At 50.0% G+C, this 19,180-nt stretch overlaps 1 protein-coding gene across 1 annotated transcript; it reads right to left on the bottom strand.

Moving 5' to 3' along the window:
* Nucleotides 1-594: 594 nt before the first annotated feature.
* On the bottom strand, nucleotides 595-18,960 carry KLHL25 (kelch like family member 25). The gene is made up of 3 exons (XM_038147240.1): nucleotides 18,805-18,960; nucleotides 6,959-8,789; nucleotides 595-2,113 (listed from the first exon to the last, which is right to left on the bottom strand). The coding sequence occupies exon 2, from the start codon at nucleotides 8,770-8,772 to the stop codon at nucleotides 7,003-7,005; it is 1,770 nt and encodes a 589-aa protein (XP_038003168.1). The 5' UTR covers nucleotides 8,773-8,789; nucleotides 18,805-18,960; the 3' UTR covers nucleotides 595-2,113; nucleotides 6,959-7,002.
* Nucleotides 18,961-19,180: the final 220 nt, after the last annotated feature.

The following is a 19,180-nucleotide window of genomic DNA, read 5'->3' as shown; positions in this document are numbered from 1 at the left end:
GGCTGGATCTCCCTGTGTCTCTGTGTGCTCCTCTGGGATAGGGAGAGATGCACATGAAGAGGAGCGTGGAAAGGAGCTCCAGCTGGAAAGCGCATCTCTCCTGTCAAAAGGCCCCTTTCTCGGGAGCTGCAGCAGCCAAGAGAAGGCAGATCAGGAAAACAGAAGCATGAATTCTTCTTGTCTTCCTTAGAAATTACTGGCTTTCCCTGCAGGAGTACGGCTGTGTCTGTGCTGGGCCCCTCAACCTATTTGGCAGGTGTTACTAGCACTGCAGACTCACAAGTTCTCCTGAAACCATGGCATGGACGAGCTGAGTGAGAGCAGCTGCAGAACAGAGAGCCACATGATGTCCTCAGGACATGAGGAGCCCTGGACTCAATTCCCAGATCTACCATTAACCTTGGACAAGACACTTGACATTGTGCCTCAGTTTCCCAAGCACTGAAGCAATAATAATTACAGCTGGGCTGGTTGCTTTGGAGGCTGTTTGTGAACCACCCCATGGAGCGCCAACCCTGTTATTAGTCCTCGGCCCTGTTATTAGACCTAAATCCAACTTCTGAATGAAGACTCCTGTGAAAAACACACAAACAGTTTCCCAGATCATCATTTTTATTAAAGTTCACAAGCAGCTGAAGGGGAAAAAAAAAAAAAAGCCCAAAAGATGTAAATAAACGTCATCCAGCTCATGGCAGACTGGCTGTGCGGAACATGTGCTCCTCCCGGCAGCGGCGGCACCCGCTGCTCCGAAAAGACCTCTGCTGTTTGAAGCTGTGTCAAGGCTTTTCATGGCATTGCATCATTCAGCTGGCCAGCCTACAGCCCAGCCTCATCCAGGGGCGAGAGGCGAGCCTGGAGAATCTGGAGATCTGCTGTGCAGGGAAGCAGGATGCTGGGGCAGTGCAGGACCAGTCCTGGGCAGTGGCCAGTCAGGAGCTGCATCCTTGTACTGACAGCTGAAATCCACGTGCCTTCCTCCACAGCAAAATGAGGAATGGCTCGGGCTGACAGCTCTTGGATGCATAATCCCAAACACAGTTGGCAGCCAGCGTGCGTGGATAACCTGGGGCAGCCTCAGCCCAACTGCTGGCAGGCAGCACGCCGTCAGAAATGCTCACATCTCTCCAAGGGGAAGCCAGGCTGTGGGGTGCAGCAGGAAGGAGAGGGATAACTCCCCAGCCCACCCTGCAATGCTACCCTAATCCTCTTGCTCTCCCTCCGAGGCCTTGCTGGAGCCAAGGTGCCCCTTCCCGAGGCATGAGCGCTCCCCACTGCACCCCTTCTTCTGCTCCTTTGCTAATGAGAGCCTCACCCACGCGCAGGGAAGCTCAGCAGACCGGCTCTGAGCACGCAGTGGGCTTTATCTGGGGAATATCTCAGCAGTGCTGCTGCTGCCTTGGCACACAAACAGAGCCCTGTGCTCTTCCCAGCAGCTGCGTGTGGGGAGCTACCCGGCCTCTGACCAATTCACAGCAGCGAGGAAATGGGGCGGGGGGGGAAATTTAAAACGGCCCAAAGTACAAACCAAAAAGCATCTGCCCTGTTTTGTCACAGTATGTGGCGCTGCTGGCAGCCATCCCAAGCTCCTATGTTTTAATATTTCAACAGCCATTGCCTCTATGAAATGGCCAGAGGATGGGGAGATCCAGGTGCTCTCACCTTGTTCCCTTTAACAAACACTTCCAAGTCACCCAGGCAGCAAGCACTGCCAATGGCAAGTGCACTGCCTTAGAGAAAAACATATTAATATCTCTTAACCCCCCCAGCTGAGTAACAAAAAGGGCTACCCAGCCATGTTTGCTGATGGATGCAGCCTCCATCTCCCCAGCCCTACTGGTCCAGAGGAGCCCACAAGCCATCCTAGTGCCCCCTGAGCCCAGCCCAGCAAGGCAGTGCTCTCGGCTCCATCCCTGCACAGTGGCCAGTGGTGGGGTTGGGTAGCCCTTGGTGACCCCCTGGTGTGATGCAGGCGGTGGGGTCTCAGCTGTGCCTCCCATCCTGGCGTCAGGAAGGATGTGGAAGTTGCCTCGGAGTCCTGTGTGGGAGTACAGGAGGCTCTCGGTCACTGTGCTGGCTCCAGCCGCAAGAGAGGGGACATGGATGTGACTGGCATCTGGGGAAGGAAAGAGAAAGCTCATTAACTGTTGTGATGCTCAGCTCAGCCCAGCCCACACAGGGCACTCACTGGGGTAACCCCCACCCCGACTCCCTGAGGAGGGTGGAGGTGGAAAGCAGCTGGTTTCTTTAGGAGTTGGGGTGTCCTTTGCTCGTGCAGGACAGGAGAGGGGGCTTCAGCTGGGGAGGCCTCAGAGCCAGGTAGCAAACTTCAGTGGGCATGATAAGGGAATGAAAAATTGAGGGAAAAGTTTTCACTCTCTTTTTTTTTTTTTTAGGGCAGGGAGGAGGGCCCGAAAATTGGAAGAGACAAAACAAAAAGACCCTTTTTCTCTTTTTCCACAGGTTTCTCCAAAAACATCCGTATCACTGACATTTCCAAGGGGTTGATTAATACAGTCTGGGGCCAAGCTCAGACTGCACATGTTTCCATCTGCCCAGGGTTAGGAAAAGCCTGATTTTCATCGACTTTCCTCCCCAGGCCAGCCACTCCCTTCCAACACTGCCTGATAAACTGGCTTCAGAGACAACCAGCCACTTGGAAAGAGCAGCAGCGGCAGAAAAACTGCAATCCCTGTTTATCCAGCCTCCCTATTATATACATGCAAATGGGTTTCCCTAGGAGCCACCAGGAGAAACCAGCTGTGACGCAGTTCCAGGAATTCCAGCAGGTTGCAAGCAACCATCCACCCACCCCAGCAGCGTGCAGGTGAGCAGTAGCCTCTAGGAGCCAGGAGATATCCTGAGTTTTTTTCGGGCTGCTCTTTGCAGGTACACAGGTCTTGGTATGGGAAGGTGCCTTTCTGTGAGCAGGGCTCTGGATGGAGCTGGGAATGATGCACGCTGCAAGGTGAAAGCACGTGGAAGGGAGCCACACCAGGCAGCTGTAAAAGTGTCTTTGCAAAAGGCTTGTTATCTAAGCTGTAATATAACAACCAGGAAAAGCCACAGAATTGACCCAATTCCTAGTGAGAGTGTGGTACTGGAATACAGCTCAGGGCCTGGCATGCAGCCTAAATCTTTGCAGGAGGTCTGGGGCCAAAGTTCAGATTTCAGGTGCCAGAACAGCCTCGAAACCCTTCAGCCTCAGTCACTCGGTGCCCACCCAAAGGCAGGCAGGTGCCACCCTCAGCCCTCACGGGAGCTAAGCACACCAAAGGGCTCCAGTGCAAGCCACAAAATCAGCTCTGAGCTTCTGATGTGCCCCAGGAATCAGTGCCTGAGCAGTGTCCAGCCACCAGCCTCTGCTCCCTACAGTGAAGACTGTGAGGAGGGTCCTGTAGGAGCTAAAAAGCACCTGATTGGGAACCTCTGGGCAGGGGAACCCCTGGTTCCTTGATGCTACAGGGTTTGGGTTGTCCTGTTTGTTTGGAGATGGGAATTCCAACATCTCCACCCCAGGAAAGCATTTGAGGCTCAGGAGGCAGCACAGAGGGATGCAGCGACTCCTCTTTCCAATTCACCTTCCCTGGCTGGAGCATGAAATCTGAAATCACCCCCATCTGTGACCTTGCCCTGAGAAAATGAGAGTGTCACACAGGACAGACAGTGTGGAGAAGCCACTCTACTCCACTTTAATGTGGAGACAGGCAACTTGGAGAACCTGTTCCTGGTGCTGCCTGAAGCACCCCCTCTGAGGAGGGGTTGAGTTGTCCCCAGCAACTGTCTCTGCACAGGACTGTGACAAACCACCCACCACCCTTCCTCAGGCTGGGTTATACTTGTCCTTATCAACACAGAGTCTTGATTAGCCGAGCGCTCATTTGTCATGTTTTGCCTCCCCTATGGCTCCACCACCTCGGGTGGGAGGGGATGTGGCTTTCACATTTCATACTGCTAATCACACTTGATCCCTGGAATTAACTGTGGGTAATAAGCACTAAATTAATGTCACACGGCCTCCTTGGCAGCAGTGCTGGGACCTCTGCTGAAACGTGTCCCCGCTCTGGCTGGGAAGGGCGAAGGCCATGCCCTCGAGGAAGCATTTCCAGCTGATCAGTTTTATGCCTCATATGAAAAGCAGGCTGGGTGGTTTATGACCAACATTTGGCAAGGACAGACTATTTGGTTTTCAGGGACCAGTTTATGGGCAGGAGGTTGTTTTGTCCAAGAGTACAAAGTACTGTCCCCTGCCATGTGATTGCCCAGGACTTTTTCCACCAGCCCACCTCGCTCTGCTCTGAGGGGTGGTTGCTCCTGAGTTTTTCCAGGTGAGGACAGGCAGTTCCATAGGAAACTGGGCAGGTGCTGGCCAGCCTGCCTTCTGGGCATCCCTACTTGAAGAAGGATCCCATAAGGACCAAATCAGGTGTTTGAGGAGAGAACTTCCATGGTGGGAGCTGCAAACCAGAAAGGCCCTCGGCCAGACCTGCAATAGGACAATGGGGTGAACTGGATCATAGCCATAGGATCCTACAGCCAGTTACCCCAGTTTCCAAGCACAGTTTTTGCACAGCCAGGACAGCCAAGGCAGGCACATGGGATGTGGCTGCTGCAGTGTGGGCAGCATGTGCACATCAGGGACATTCACTCACTAAATGAAATAAAACTTACTAAAAAAAAAAAAAAAAAAGAAAAACCACCAAAAACCCACTCTAGAAAAATCACGTGGACAGACATTCTTTCTGGCAAGAGCTTGCATGTATTTTAAATAGTTCTTTTAACCAAAGACTGGAGGCAGAGCCAAAAAAGCACATAAAACCCTCACACAGTGACTTTTCACCAGTTTTATTTGCAGTTCCTAGTTTTCTGTGCTTGTGTCAGGCTCCCGATTACAGGGGGGAAAGAAGTACCAATACAACCCCCACAAAGCTATTTATTAGGTCTGAACAACCCAAACACAGTAGGCAGGAAAAAAGGTAGGAGAGGAAAATAACATCACTGTGACTTTGAAGACTGTTTTTTATTCAGTGGCTGAGGAAACGACTCCCATCTCAAACTACCCCCTATTCCTACTCCCAGCCATGTGGCTGGTGTTGAGTTTTAATACTCAGACACATCTGCTCCCAGAGAAAATTAACTGTCAGCTCTAGGATGGCTCTTAAAGGGAGGCCCCATTGACCTGAGCTGAAAATGATGGAGTCCTCACAGTCTTTGCTGCAATATTTAATAGCCCAGTGACAGTTAATTAGATTACTGAGCCACTGTGACAGATGCTAGGCAACGCCTGAGGAGGAGAATTTGGAAAGGCCATTATCTCACAGTGTTGGGAACACTTTAAGGTCTCATTTTAACCCTTTCCACTCTTGCCCTGCCCTCATGGTGGTCCAACCCATGTTAAAACCAGGTGTTTCAACAAAGGCCAGCGTAATGCCCCGAGTGATTTTTTTTCCCACCTGAGAAAAGCAGGTGGTCACGTTGGGCTAATCCCTGGCTGAGGTGCCAGGAACTCCTCCTCGGTTCCCACCTGGCATCAAAAAAGATGATCACTGGGAGGTGCCAGCAATTTCACCCGCTGGGCGATTCCCAGGCACACCAACCACACCAAGTGGAAAGCAGGGAAGTGAGAGGGTGTTAGAGGGTTTGGGCAGCATTCCTTCTTCCCTGTATTAAGTGAAGTGGATTTTGATGACTCTGTGCAAGAATTTCCCTCCCCGCAGTCCCCACTTTCCAAATAAAACTGTAAGTGAAGCTTGTCAATCCCACACCCATATGTGAGGGTTTCTCAGCTCTTTCAGCTGGCTGGGATGTAGGTTGCAACCACCAAAGCAGGGCTGTGTGTGCTGCTGGCCCTGAGAAACCTGCACACTGAGCTAGCAGACGTGTTACTGACTTCCTGGGAAGGTGATGCTATCTAAGTGCTGCCTGTATCACTATCTGCTTTCACAATGCAAGTTGAGAAGAGTTTTTGGGCTTTGCCAGGCCAGATGCATCTCAGCACCAGGTTGGTGAGGACACGCAAAGCCCTGTGAAGCTACACGGACAACCAGAACGGCAACCAAACACCCCACTGGGGAGGGCAGAGGAGGAACCAGAAACCCTGTCCCAGTGGCACTGCAGGAGCACCTTCCCTGAGCAAGAGAAAATCAGAGCACCAGAATGAGACACAACATCATGGGTTTCCACCAACTTTCTTATTCTCACACAACCCAAAACACTGATAAACACATTCTTCTTCTGGTTACAAAACCCCTTTCCCTCCCACTCAGGTCTGACACAGAAGTCTCAGAAGTTCTGATTTAACAAGCAACTGTTTGGATGATAAATAAACACCAAGACCATCAAATGCACCATGGCTTCTGTGCTTTTGCTTCTGCTACCCACTGAAATGTAAATAGAGAGTATAAAAAGAGAACCAGGATTTGCTGGCATTCCAAGGGTCACTTGCTTGCCTACATATTTAACAGTTCTAAATACATCACCCAGAAAAATCAGCAAAAATATCAAACTACTGAGACATTCCAAAGCACTTGTTGCCCTGGTATCTCCCAGGAGTCACATACAAGTGTTTTTAGGAACCTTAACTCCCTCAACTGCATGGCAATGGGATGTATTCCATGGTGAGAGCAGGTGTGGACTCATCTGCCCATCCACCCCCCTACACAAGGGTGAGGCTGGTACATCCAGCTACCTTGGAGCAGAAGGAGAGAAGCCCCAACCGTCTATGTTTATGTATCTCTTTAGATACTGGGAGGATCATCTGGAAATAAGAGAGCCCTTGGAACTATCTAGACTTACACTAAAGCACTGCAGAGCTGGTTATTCTTTCCTGGCTCTGCATCCCACTTTTAAACGTTCCCTTCCCATAAAATTACTTCATGAGCACCTGTGGCTTCAGCATGGTGTGTGGAGATACAACTGAGGCAAGACAGTAATTTTTAATTTAAGAGGAGGAGACCCTTACCTTCATTGACCTCCTGGAAACAAGCCCCCAGGCCCTGCCCCTCATCACGAGGGCAAGTGCTTCCAGGTGCTGACAAAAGCCGTGGGGATGAGCGAGTAAGGCACCGTGGTGATACAGTTCCACGTGTCTGACATAGGGTCATAGCAGTCCAGCGTTTTGCACCTCTGAGTGCCAAAGTACCCTCCTACCACATAGAGTTTGTTCCCCGAGGCCAGGGCGTGGCAGGACATGCGCTTGGCCGTCATGTCCCCGATGCGCGTCCACTGGTCCGTCTCGCAGTCGAAGCGGTAGGCGGAGGCTGCCGTGAACTCCGTGTCTCCTCCCATGATGAAAATCTGGCTGCCCAGGACAGCGGCCGCCGTGTAGCGCCAGGGCTGCGGGCACTCGGCTTTGATCATCCATCGGTTCTCAGCTGGATCATAGCACTGGACTTTGGACACCATGTCTCGGTGGATGCTGGTCCCACCGAAGACAAAGAGCTTCAGCCTGGCGCTCACCACCGCAGCGTTGCTCACTCCGTCCCTCAACGGAGCCACCATCATCCACTTGTTGGATATGGGGTCGTACTTCTCTACTTGCTTCAAGGAAACAGAAGGAGATGCAGGGAAGACTCCGGCTACTGCAGTGTGTCCACCAACCACATACAGGCAGTTTTCCAATTCGGCTGAGCCATGACCAAACCGAGCAATTAACATTGGGGCAGCTTTGGACCATTCCTCATGCACGGTGTCATAAACCCAAACATCTTTGGAGACCCCGTTCTCTGAGCCCCTGCCTCCAGTGATGTACACTTTGCAGCCGATGGCACAGGCACTAAACTCCTTCCGTGGACTCGGCAGGTCTGCTTTGGGAATAATTTCCTTTGCTTTGTGATCCACTTGGTAGATCTTATCACACATGAAGGTTTGTCCTCCCAGGATCAGCAAGGTGTGCCCAGCTTTGCGAGGCCTGGCACAGAGGCTGGTGACCACCCCATCGTTCTGGAGGATCTTCTTCTTGCACTGAATAGCTTCATCCAGGACAAGCTTGTTCCTTTCATCCACCATGATCAAGTCCTCGCAAGCCAAGGCTTCCTTGAGGCATTCTGAAGGAAGCAAAGCCAGACGAACATTCCTCAGAAGTTCTGGGAGATAAGCCTTCCGCTCATCCAGATCGTATTTCACCCACTGCATGACAGCCTTAAAGACCTTTTCTTCATCCTCGATTTCCAGCTCATCACTGGAGATGAGGTCCAGCAAAGTGTCCTTGGAAAGGTTGTTGAAGTCCTCACTCTTGTGAACAGTCTCAAAGTTGACCAGGCACATCCTCCAGGAGAGCTCATAGAGCCGCCGGCACTGATGAGCATCTGAGAGCAGCATCATGCCCAGGCAGTTGGAAGGGTAGAGGTTCTTCTCCAGGAACTCAGCCGCTGCATCTCGGACATCATGGAACTGCAGCATGTCCCCAGCCTCCAGGAGGGACTCGGCATTCTCCTCGTTGATAATGATCCGTGAGGAGTAAGCAAAGTCCAGCAGTAGCTCCAGCACCTCCGGGTGAAGGCTGTCATGGAAGTTCACCTCGTCATCCAGGCTCTCCCGGAGGCCGTTGCTGAACATGGCCTCGAAATACCTGCTGGAGGCGGCCAGCACCGCCCGATGGCACGGGAACGACCTGTTCCCTGCCCAAAGGGTGACATCGGTGAACATGCAGTGCTTGCGCAGGGTGTTCAGGTGGGACAAGACACAATCCGGGTGGGAGGCCTTGTGGAAAAGCAAGATGTTCATGGAGCCGGTGCTGGTGCGGGATTTACGGTTCTCGTGGACGCTGACGGACATGGTGGCACAGCTCTTGCCTGCAGGGAGACAAAAGGGGAGACCATTATTCCTTTGTCCTGACTGAAGCAAGGCATGGAGAACACATGCATTAGTTATCCAACCCTGGTACACTGGCAGTGGATCTCAAAGCTCCAGGTGACATCCCTGTGGCTCCTGCTCCATGGCTGCTCCCACACCCTTTCCTCCTGCACCCTCACATCCTCCAAAAAATTTAACTCAGGCTCAGCAGGGCGAGAAAGCAGAGCGGGGTGAAGGGGGAAATTCTGCTTTGGTTTCAACAAAGGAGCAACAAAGTGAGGCAATCAAACCCCAAACTTGGTGTAGATTGTTTCAACAGCCCCCAGAGGGTATTGGCAAACCGCAGAAGAGTTATTTTTCCTTAGAAAACAGCATAGAGAGAGCAGACTATCCAGGATAAAGGGCATTGGTCTGTTCTTGGCTCAGCAGGAATTAAGTTTGGCTTCTGATTTTCATGTAGATTACTGCAGGTTTAGGAAAAGCAACTGCTACAGGTTTTATTTACAAAATATTTAATTACCAGCAGAAGCCAAAAGTTTGAACTGATTTTACCAAACCCATTTGTCGCACTTTATAAACTCTATAAAACTCACCAGACACCTCATGTGACTTAAACATTTTTCAGGACAGATTCTATTCAGAACAAGACAAAAGAAAGACATAAATTTTGGTTTGTACCAGACAGGCAGAATCAAACACAAGGCTTTTACTAGCTACTATTTCACTTAACTGCTACTTGACACCAATCCTTGCCTGTAGAAGAAAACCCTTTTGGACTAATCAAATTAATACTACCTAGATGATAAAATCCAAGTAATTTACTCCAAAATACTTTAGGCCAGCTGTATTTTGCTTCCCATGTAACTGAAGCAGACAGACAGATACACATGCACAGACCTCTCTTACAGGACAAAGCTAATACAGAACTCGTCCCGCGGTTTGAAAAATGAACCTGAAAACATCAAAATGGGGCCAACCTTCACTCCAGTCACTGAATTGTTTAGACAAGACAGTTAGGGAAGGCTTTTTAGATCAGTTCTTTTTGTTAATTTTGCTTGGATGGGTTTTTTTTTAACTTGCTCTTCACAGGCTGGGATTTCTCAAGGGTCTCTCCAGCCTGCAAACACAAGGTCTGCAGATGAGCCCAGCCCTCCCCAGCCAGCACTGGGGTCTTGGAGGAAACCACAAAATGCTGAGAGAACAGTCGACGTGCTCCCAGAGTGCCAGTAGGTCACAGCCTTGACCTGGCAGTGACCTGGAGCTGCTCAACCCTCCCACACTCCATGGGTGGATGACCTCAGGAGGAGGCAGATGGCCAGATAAGTTGCCTGACTCAGGCTCTGCTCATGAGCTTCCTGCCCCTGCTTCTCCAGCACCTCCAAAAGAGTCTGAATTAGACAAACAGTTGTGGGCATGTTGCTCCTTCCCCACCTGCTGTCAAGAGTTATTGAGGTTGGTCTTCTCAAGGCCTCACTCATTCCTCAGGGCTGTGTCACAGTCCAGGGAAAAGTCTCTGCGCTTCTCCATGCAGAAACAACAGCTTGCCCAAGCAGCCACAAGTCCTGCTCAGCCTCCGAGTGAGGGCAGGAACACTGATGTGGGTAGCTGGGTGGGAAATGTCCATATCCACGGCCCAAACTCTGGCAGCCTGGGATAGAGGCTGACAAGCTCATTTTACTCGTGACTGGAGGCTCTGCAGAACCAAGGCTCCAAAACAGGAAGGAAAATGCCACTATGGAACAGCACTTTGAAGTGCATCTGAAGGAAATGTTTCCAACATCTACACCCAGCGCAGGAACAACACTAATTTAAGGGGTTATTTGGATTCCCATGTCAACGCCGAAGCGAGGAATACAAATGAAACATTTATGAGTCTGCTAAAAGCTATTGATTTAGGTTCCTATTCCTACAACCTCAGAAACCACCCTGCCACTGCTACGGCTTTCTTTTCTCACAGCTCAGGTCAACTATTCAGTGTTAACCTTTGATTTGCTTATGCACAAAAAGAGAAGCAATTTATATAGGACAGCTATGGAAACAAACACAGACTGCAGGAAGGCAGCAATGATTTTTCTGACACCAAGATTAAAAGCACCTACTCAGAGTGGAAGGAGCAGGTCATTTAGAAATTGAAATGTCTATATAAAAGCTGCAGCAAAGCTATTTTTTATATACACATATGGACACATACATATATCACATGTGTGGACACATACACACACACATATATCAAATCTCAGGCTTCCAGCATCAAATATCTATCCCAGGGAAATTGGAGGCAAATAATATTTCTATCTTATACATATTGAAAATATCCAGGGAATAAATTGGCAGTCCAGTTCCCAGCACTGCTCTATCATGTTCATGACAGGCACCAACTGACTCCGAGCACAGCTGGAATTCTGAAAGCTGAAGAGGCCACAGTCACGGCCCCTTTACTTGGCCTCTCCTGGAGTGGGGTTATGACAATGACACTGGATGTCACTGGTCACAAGCAGGGTTAGACAGACCATTAAACTGAAACTAAGCAGCCCCTGAACTCTGGAGCACAGCCATCTCACCAGAAAGCCTTGCTTGTGGTTTTCAGCAATACCCAAACAGCTTTTTCTGAGGGCTTCTTGGATCCTGCCATAGCTGGGCACAAGCAGAAAAGTGGCAGACACTAATCCTTCCACTCACAAACTCCCCTCACTGCATGCCTCAGTCTGTTAGAGACCCTGACATCATCTCACCCATATCAGACAAACAGAAACTGCAGGCAGCAGCTACTTCATCTGGCAGGTTTCTTCCAAAATGTAGCAGCTGACAAACCTCTGAAGCCTGTAGGCAAAGTGTCTTCTACAATTTCACGATGTGCACAGAAGTGCTTCGATTTAAGCCATGTTTAACTGCAGCCTTGAGCAGGCTGGACCTGTGACACGTGCACTTCTCTGAAGCAGATGCATGCAGAGCACAATTTGGCCCCTACCACACTCCTTGCTCCCTTACCCAACCACTGAGCTAAAGAGAAAAAGCAGAACCACTCTGAATGAGTACTTTACACAAAGCAACCTGTCAGTGGCCCTTGCCAAGCTCCCACCTGCTCTGTGAGAGCCTGGGGGTTATCAGAGCTCCCAGCTGCATCTTCCATCATGCAGGAAGCTGTTGGGAACAGCCGTGTCAATGGGAACAGCAGAAGGCACGACCCGAACAAACTGGGGCTCGAATTTCTCCACGCTGCATTCATTTCTTTTCCCTCGAAAGGCAGTTATTGAAGAAATAAATATCTACTGCATAACCTTTAAAGGGATCTTACTGCAACAGAGGCAGATAATAATCCTTCTTCCATATGGATGAGGGCAGAGGGGCATCAGCTTTCTGACAGCTATCCAATGCTGTCTGCTGGCTGAAGTATTCCCCTGGCTGTCTGAAGCCTTTGTGCAGCCAGAATGGGAAAGACAGGTTTTTTCCAGCAGAGGAAGATAAGGTTGCTTTGAAAATCCTTCCACTCATCCAGACAGGGCAGACAGCAATCCTGAAAGAGGGAAGGAGTTGGCTCAAGAAAAAAAGACCCCTCAAATCTCAGCTCATGAAGAAAACGCCCCAGCAGTCTCTCTGGACAGGACAAAGCTTGCAAAGAGAACAAGGGGAAAAACAAAAGCACAGAGCTGGCCAAACTCCCCACATGAAGAACCACAGCTCTCCTGTCCGAGTGCCTTTTGCCTCCTACAAACCACACCCCAGCAGAGGACTTTCCCTCCCAGGCTGATGGGTCACCCTTCCAGAGCCCTGCTGGAATGGTCCTTTAGGAGAGCCTCAGAGACACTCTACCACCTCTTGAGAAACCCAAGCGCCTCTTAGACAGATACTCTGAAGCTGTATCAGGCCTTGTCCCCAGTCACAAAAGAACTGCATAAGAGAGGACAGCTCAGAAAGGCTATTGATACATGAACTATAATTAGCCAGGCTTGGGGTTTCCCCTCCATCTCAAACCAATGGACTCTCCACAAATCTCCAATTTTATTCACTACCTGCAGGGAATCACCAGCTGAGATCCTGCTTGCTTTCAGGAGGACAAGATTTGAGAGTGATTCAGTTGCTCCCCAGTGGGACTTCAGGGGATCATTTCTGCTTAGAAGAGCAAAACCACAGGATTTATGAATGTTCTCCGAAGATCATAAGGCTGGCTAAAAACCAACAAAGACCCCATGTCCCATGATCCAAAACTGGCACTTTCTGTTTTGCCCATGAGAGAAGCAGCAAGCAGAACATGTTTCTTTTTGCCCCACTCAACCATGAACTATTTAAAGCTGTAAATAAGTAAATAAATAAGCAGTAAGGTTCCCTGCTGGCTCAGCTCAGAAGACCTGGATGAAGCTGCTCAAACTACAGCAGAGTTTCATTTCCAAGAAGCCATATGGGCCCTCTATGCATGGGCTGTACTACAACATACAGACACTCCTTCCAAATCAGAGCAGACCCACCTGGAATGGCCAGTGACAGAAGGCATAGGATTCATCTTTATTTTCTCTCCATCTCACAGTATCAACCCTGTCAGGTGAAACACTGTCTTGAACTCAGTCAAAGTTTAACTTCTCCCTGCAAGCGGTGGGATCAATTCTCTTTTAATTAGTAATGTGCCTGCTCTCTCATCCCAAATATCTGTACCTTTCCAATGCTCTCATGGACTCCACCACCTGCTGCTTAGGCCAGCAGCATTATCCCAGGCCAAAATTACTGCTACAGAACCAATTTCTGCCTTTTTTACTGTGGAGAGTAGCAAAGTAGAAATATAAAAGTCGCCTACTGTGTTGTCTTCACAGGGAAGACTCCTTGCAAAACTGCTTAGGAGAAAGAGCAGTAAGGCAACACGCTGTCAAACACAGAACCAGATACAGCTGTGTTTCAGATGCAATTTCCCAGCACTGGAGACCATCAAAAGGCTTGAGAAAGGGGATCTGTTACATGCAGGCATTCACGTACTCAGAGGCAGCCTGAGCTTCAAAAGCAGAAAAAAACAACAGAAAACAGGAAAGGATGGTGGGGGAGAGAGACATAAAAAACAAGAAAGGGGAAGGAACAAATGTGAAGATGTTTTCTGATGATTTTCCTGTCCTTGCATAACACAGCAGACCGTCAGGTACACAGCTTGGAGCTGCCTGAAGTGCTCTTCTGTCAAGAGTGCTTGAGATGAAAGGAATTAAAATTGCACCTGGCATTTAGTGCAGCACCACGCTTGTTGAGTGTAGAGCCTGGGCTGCTGCCAGGTGGGCAGCACGGGACCTTCACTACATCATCTCCCAGGCATGCCCTCTGCTCTGTCCACGCTGTGTGCCTGCATGCAGACTTTGCTCTCTTGCAGGTTGGGTTCATCTCCAGCAATTCCAGTGAATTTAGTGGTTTGCCTGTGTCAGCCAAATTTGTTCCTGTTCTCTTCAGGATGACTAACACAGCAAAGATGCAACTGGGATTTTGCAGGCTGGAATTCAGACAATGTAACTGCTGTGAATCAGAGGGTATCACTCTGGATTGGCCCTTCCTGACAAACTCTTGATGTTTCACCAGATTTGCAGATAGGCAAACAAAGGAAAGGCAGCTGACTCCATCCCCCCAGTGCAGAATTTCTGATCCTGCCCCAACCTTTGCGAATGGGAGGCATCCTTATCATTTCTTCTCATTTTCTCACTTCCTAGTCTAGCCTGTACATCCCAGACAGAAAACAGAGAGACCATGTGAAAGGCTCCTTCTGTTGGCTCAGACAGAAACTGGGAGGTTTTCCAAGCCCAATTCTGTAGGCTCCAGAAATCAGATTGTCTGGAGAAGATCCGGGTACATATCTGAACATTTTGAAACTCAGTCTGAGTTTCATATCCCACTCATGTTCTCATATCCCATCCTCAGCAGTACCCACCATTCCTCCCTTTAAACTCATGCTCCACTCTGAGCCTACAGCCACAAGAATCTACTAAATGCCACTTACTTGATAGGAAATCAGAACATTATTGCCAAGCTGAACCAATCAGTGAGATTCTTGTTTTGTCTCCCAAAAGCACCGGTAAAAGGGGCTGTAGTGCCTCAAATCTATGACATGCACTCATCTGAGTCAAAGGCAACCATGCCCCGACCATAATAAAAATACCTGTAGGAAATCCTCTTTGCATGCAATCCATGCAGTTCTATTTGCAAATCAGGTACTGGACTTGCTACTCTGCAGCTGAGATACTCCAAAAAGCTTCTTGAGCTACCTGTGACACAATCAAATAAAGTTCATGTTCACCACTAAGCACACTGGCTTTGCTGTTCCTGGGAATACCACGCCCTCCTACAACCACTACCCAAATTGGGATAAATAATGCTTTTAGCCACAGTCCAGGCTCCAGACAATAGCTTTTCACTGCTACGCCTTAACCCCAGCGGATCTTTTCAGAGCCTGTGATTCATTTCAGAGGCTGTGGTGGGGTTTTGTCCTTCCTGCTGCCCTCCAGCTCTGCTTGTGAATACACCCCATTCTGCCAGATCAATCACAGGCGCTTTGCAAAATGAATGGGGGGCTGCAGAGGAGGCAAGAGAGTTCACAATCCCCTCTTCCAAATTATACCCAAAAAGGCTCCAGAATGGGAATAGTCTACTTGACTGCAGTACCTACCCCAGCCCCATCTGGGCAGGATAAAGTCCTTTTCAAGCAAGCCAAACTTGCTAATGTGCTGCAAAGGCAAAAGGCCTTTGGTGCTTCAAACACAGGGGAACCACATGCCACTTCCCAGGGAGAGTTTAGGAGATGAGATGTGGTATACATCAAATTAATGCCAGAACAACCACAGCAGCTGCTGACTCCAGAGATTTTACTCAGATCCTCCCACTCTCCCAGCTCTGAGGCTGGCAGAGCTGAGTGCTCCGGTGGCCTGGCTGACCAAAAGCCCTGTCACGGATGCTCACACCAAACAGGTCTGTCTGCCTGCCTGCTGTCAGGGCAGGATTTCAATTTTGGGCCTGGCCAGTTAAGCTGGGGTTTTGTTTTGCCTTCCCCACTCCCCTGCCAGGCAGGAGATCATGGTACAACTGCCAGGTTTGGTTTGCTCATTTGCAATTCTGGCTGGAGTTCAGAGCCATGGAGATGGGAGGCCCTCACGCCTCCTGAAGGGATTAGCCCCTCATGCTGCTGGGCACGGGGGACATCCATTCCCTGTTAGATTGTAAAGCACTGACAGATATCGAAGGGTCTGGGGCTGCAAGACAGGGCATTGTTTATTGCCCTCTGGCTCTGGACAGAAGGAACAAAAAACCCTCTGATTTTTCCATTTTGGTACTCACACAGCATCAAACCACACGCTCAGCTTGCAAGTTCTGTGCCACTGTGGCATCCCTGCAGCAGCCCAGGCTGCCCCTGGCATCCTGCACACACTGCAAGCAGAGCAGAGTGATTGCCAGTGTGGTACAGTAATAAATTTGCCTCACCACAACGTGACAAGCTATCATATAAAACTGGTAGTCTTTGCAAAGCCTAATGGTCAGCAAGCAGACAGCGGTTATGGGACATGCAGCATTCCCAGGCTGAAGCAATGGGGGAAAGACAGAGCTGTCTGTTCTGGCTGGAGTGATACTAATAGTCACTGCGGGGATATAAAGCTGATAAGCAAAGACAGAGCGATGTGATGGTGGTTAAAGGTCAGGCCAGGGGGCTTGGGGTGGCTTGTTACAGCTAAATGCTTCCTAGCCAGCATCCCTGCAGCCACTGTTTTCAGCAATGCCAGCTGCACTCACTGCAATTCAACTACAGCCTGTGAAAGAGGGGAGTAAATCTGGCCCTCAGGTCAAGGGCTGACAGGGCTCCAAACCTGCTCCTTCCACAGTCCCTGAGCACAGCGTGGCTGCCACGGACACCCTGGGCCAGCTCTGCCTGTCCTGCCCCACCTACTCAGGGCCAAGCCAAGGCACTGCTCAACACTCTTTTGTAATGCTGCCATTTCCATCCGCACCTCGCAACTCTGCCTGTCCTCTCCCACCTCCACAGATGGCCACATCCTGCCCTTCCTGTTTCACTCATCCACCTCCTAAACACTGCCTGAAACTTCCCCTGACTGCTAAGAAGGACCCGAACACCTGCAGGCTTTGGGAATGGTTGGTCACCGCCATAGGGACAAAAATGCTATCATAATTCACATGTGCATATGCACTCACAGATATACATGAACACACTCCTTATCTCCATACCAGACCATGTCCAGCACTCCCTCCAGAGCCAGAAGAGCCATCTTATGGATCAGACTCATGCTCATTTTCACAAATTTGGAATGCATGTTATGCAATATCTTGTCATCTGTCCCCAAGCTGTTGCCTTCACAAATTTATTTTGCCTTGTTCCTTCAGTCAAACCATTTTCAACTGGCCTGAACTCCTGTGCAAAAGCACATCTGAGACACCAACCTCCCTGCTTGAATTACTTGAGCCTGCCCCAAACACAGCACGAGAGGATACCACACTCTGCACACATGCTGAGGCAGGAGGACTTCAGATAACAATCCTCAAATACTTGAGAAAATGAACAAGAAAGAAATGGGAAATTTAAGTTCTTCAGTGCTGAAGCTGCTTACAGTCTCCCATCTCCACATTATGGTGCAATTCTGCAGCAATTTTAACTCTGCTTATAATTCTAGGAATCTTGTGCCACCCTACACCTTCCTGATGCAGAGCAGACTTCCACCTATGCCTCCTCCCCAAGTGCTCTACTTGGGCTTATCACAAAGATAAGCCAGAGCAGATGGCCGGGGTTAAAGACACAAAAGAGACAAAATATGCTTTCAGACAAAATTTGATTTGCAGCAGAAAACAGGTCCAGGAAAACAGAGAGGCCCCAGAAAGGATGGTATAGCATTAAGGAGTCATCTTTGAGAGATGGACAGAGAGCAGAGCAGGAAAGCTCAGGAGCAGAGAGAAGAAAGCAGAGGAGAGCTCAGAACGCTGGATGGAGACTGTCACCAGGGCAGCTGAGCCAACAGCAGCAGCTGGCCACCACCAGAACACATGGGCTGTGTTACACATCTCGGGTTGCTCCTAAGGTAACTTCAATAAAAACAAGTGTCACAAGATGCAGGAAGGAAGAAGAAAAAACAAGGGAAGTTGTCAAAGTATAAAGGTTGCAGAGCTGCTTGTTTTTTTCTTGTGGCTCTGGATCTGTCCTGGAGAGGAAGAGGTACGTTTGGAGGAAGGCTACAAAATCCCACAGCACCCTGGATGAGGAAATCTCTCCAGCAGATCACAAGAGAACACAGGCAGAGATTGCCAGGAAAGGAAAACAGAGCAGTCATGACACTTGGACTCTCCACTGGAATAGTATGAAACATTCAGCTGTCTGCTTATGCAAAGCTGAGGGCAGATTTTCCAAGCACAGGTCTGGCTGGTCTAAGCCCCCCATCCCAACAATCACAAGCAGAGAGATAAAGAAAATTAAGACAAAACAAATTTAGACAACCCAACTACCAAACAGGCTTTTAACTTTTTTTTAAATGCAAAGGGACCTGTGAGGACAGGAGGAGGAGGAAGAACTCTTTTTCTCCTCTGTCAGCTCAGCTCAGTCACTCACACAAACCTGCTCATTTCTCTAGACAAGCTTGTTCAAAGTGATTTAATACTGATTTCATCAGAGGCCACCGAAGTTGTGTCCTTTGGAGCACAGTTTTGAGATATACATATATAGAGAATAAATAAGAGGGAAAAAAAAGTAAAGCAAAATGCAATGCCACTTAACTTTCTAATTCATGAAATTAATATTTAATTTTTTTTTTTTTTTTTTTTTTTTTGCTTTAGAAGTAAAAAGACCTTCCCCTCCCTATACATTTTCCTGCCGCTTCCTGCCTACGGAACACGATGCCCCAAAGCCCTAGGAGCCCCGGGCCGGTACCGGGGGCAGCACGCATGGCCCCTCCTGCCGGGGGCCGGCAGATCCCCGCCGCCGCGGCTCCGAACGCCAGCAAACCCTGAGCTCGGAGGGGGTCTGCCAGCGGCGCGTGAGCCCGCATCTGGGGGGAAAACACTCACCGTCGCTTGGCCGAGCCGAAATCTGCGTGAGGCGCGGAGCCCCCAGCGCGGGCGGCAGGGACGCGGCGAGCGCGGCTGCGGGGCCGGAGCGCGGAGCGAGCGCGGAGCGGGCCCGGCGCGGCCCCGCGCACAATGTACCCGCCGGGCGGGCCCGGCCGCGCGTGGGACCGCGGGGGCGGGGCCGCCCGCCGCCACCGCCACCAATCAGCGAGCCCCTCTCCCGTGACGCATTGTTTCACCACGCCCCCTGCGAAGGAACCGACCAATAGGAGAGGGAGAAGACGGTTAGCGGGCGAGGGGGCGGTTTGTGGGCGGGGCGTGCCGAGCCGTCGGTGCCGGCGCTGAGGGCCGCCCTCCGCCGGGCCGGCCCCGCCGA

The sequence above is a fragment of the Motacilla alba genome, chromosome 10 (genome assembly GCF_015832195.1).
Source record: "Motacilla alba alba isolate MOTALB_02 chromosome 10, Motacilla_alba_V1.0_pri, whole genome shotgun sequence".
Lineage (NCBI taxonomy): Eukaryota > Metazoa > Chordata > Aves > Passeriformes > Motacillidae > Motacilla > Motacilla alba.
This window is presented reverse-complemented; position numbering and strand designations above follow the sequence as displayed.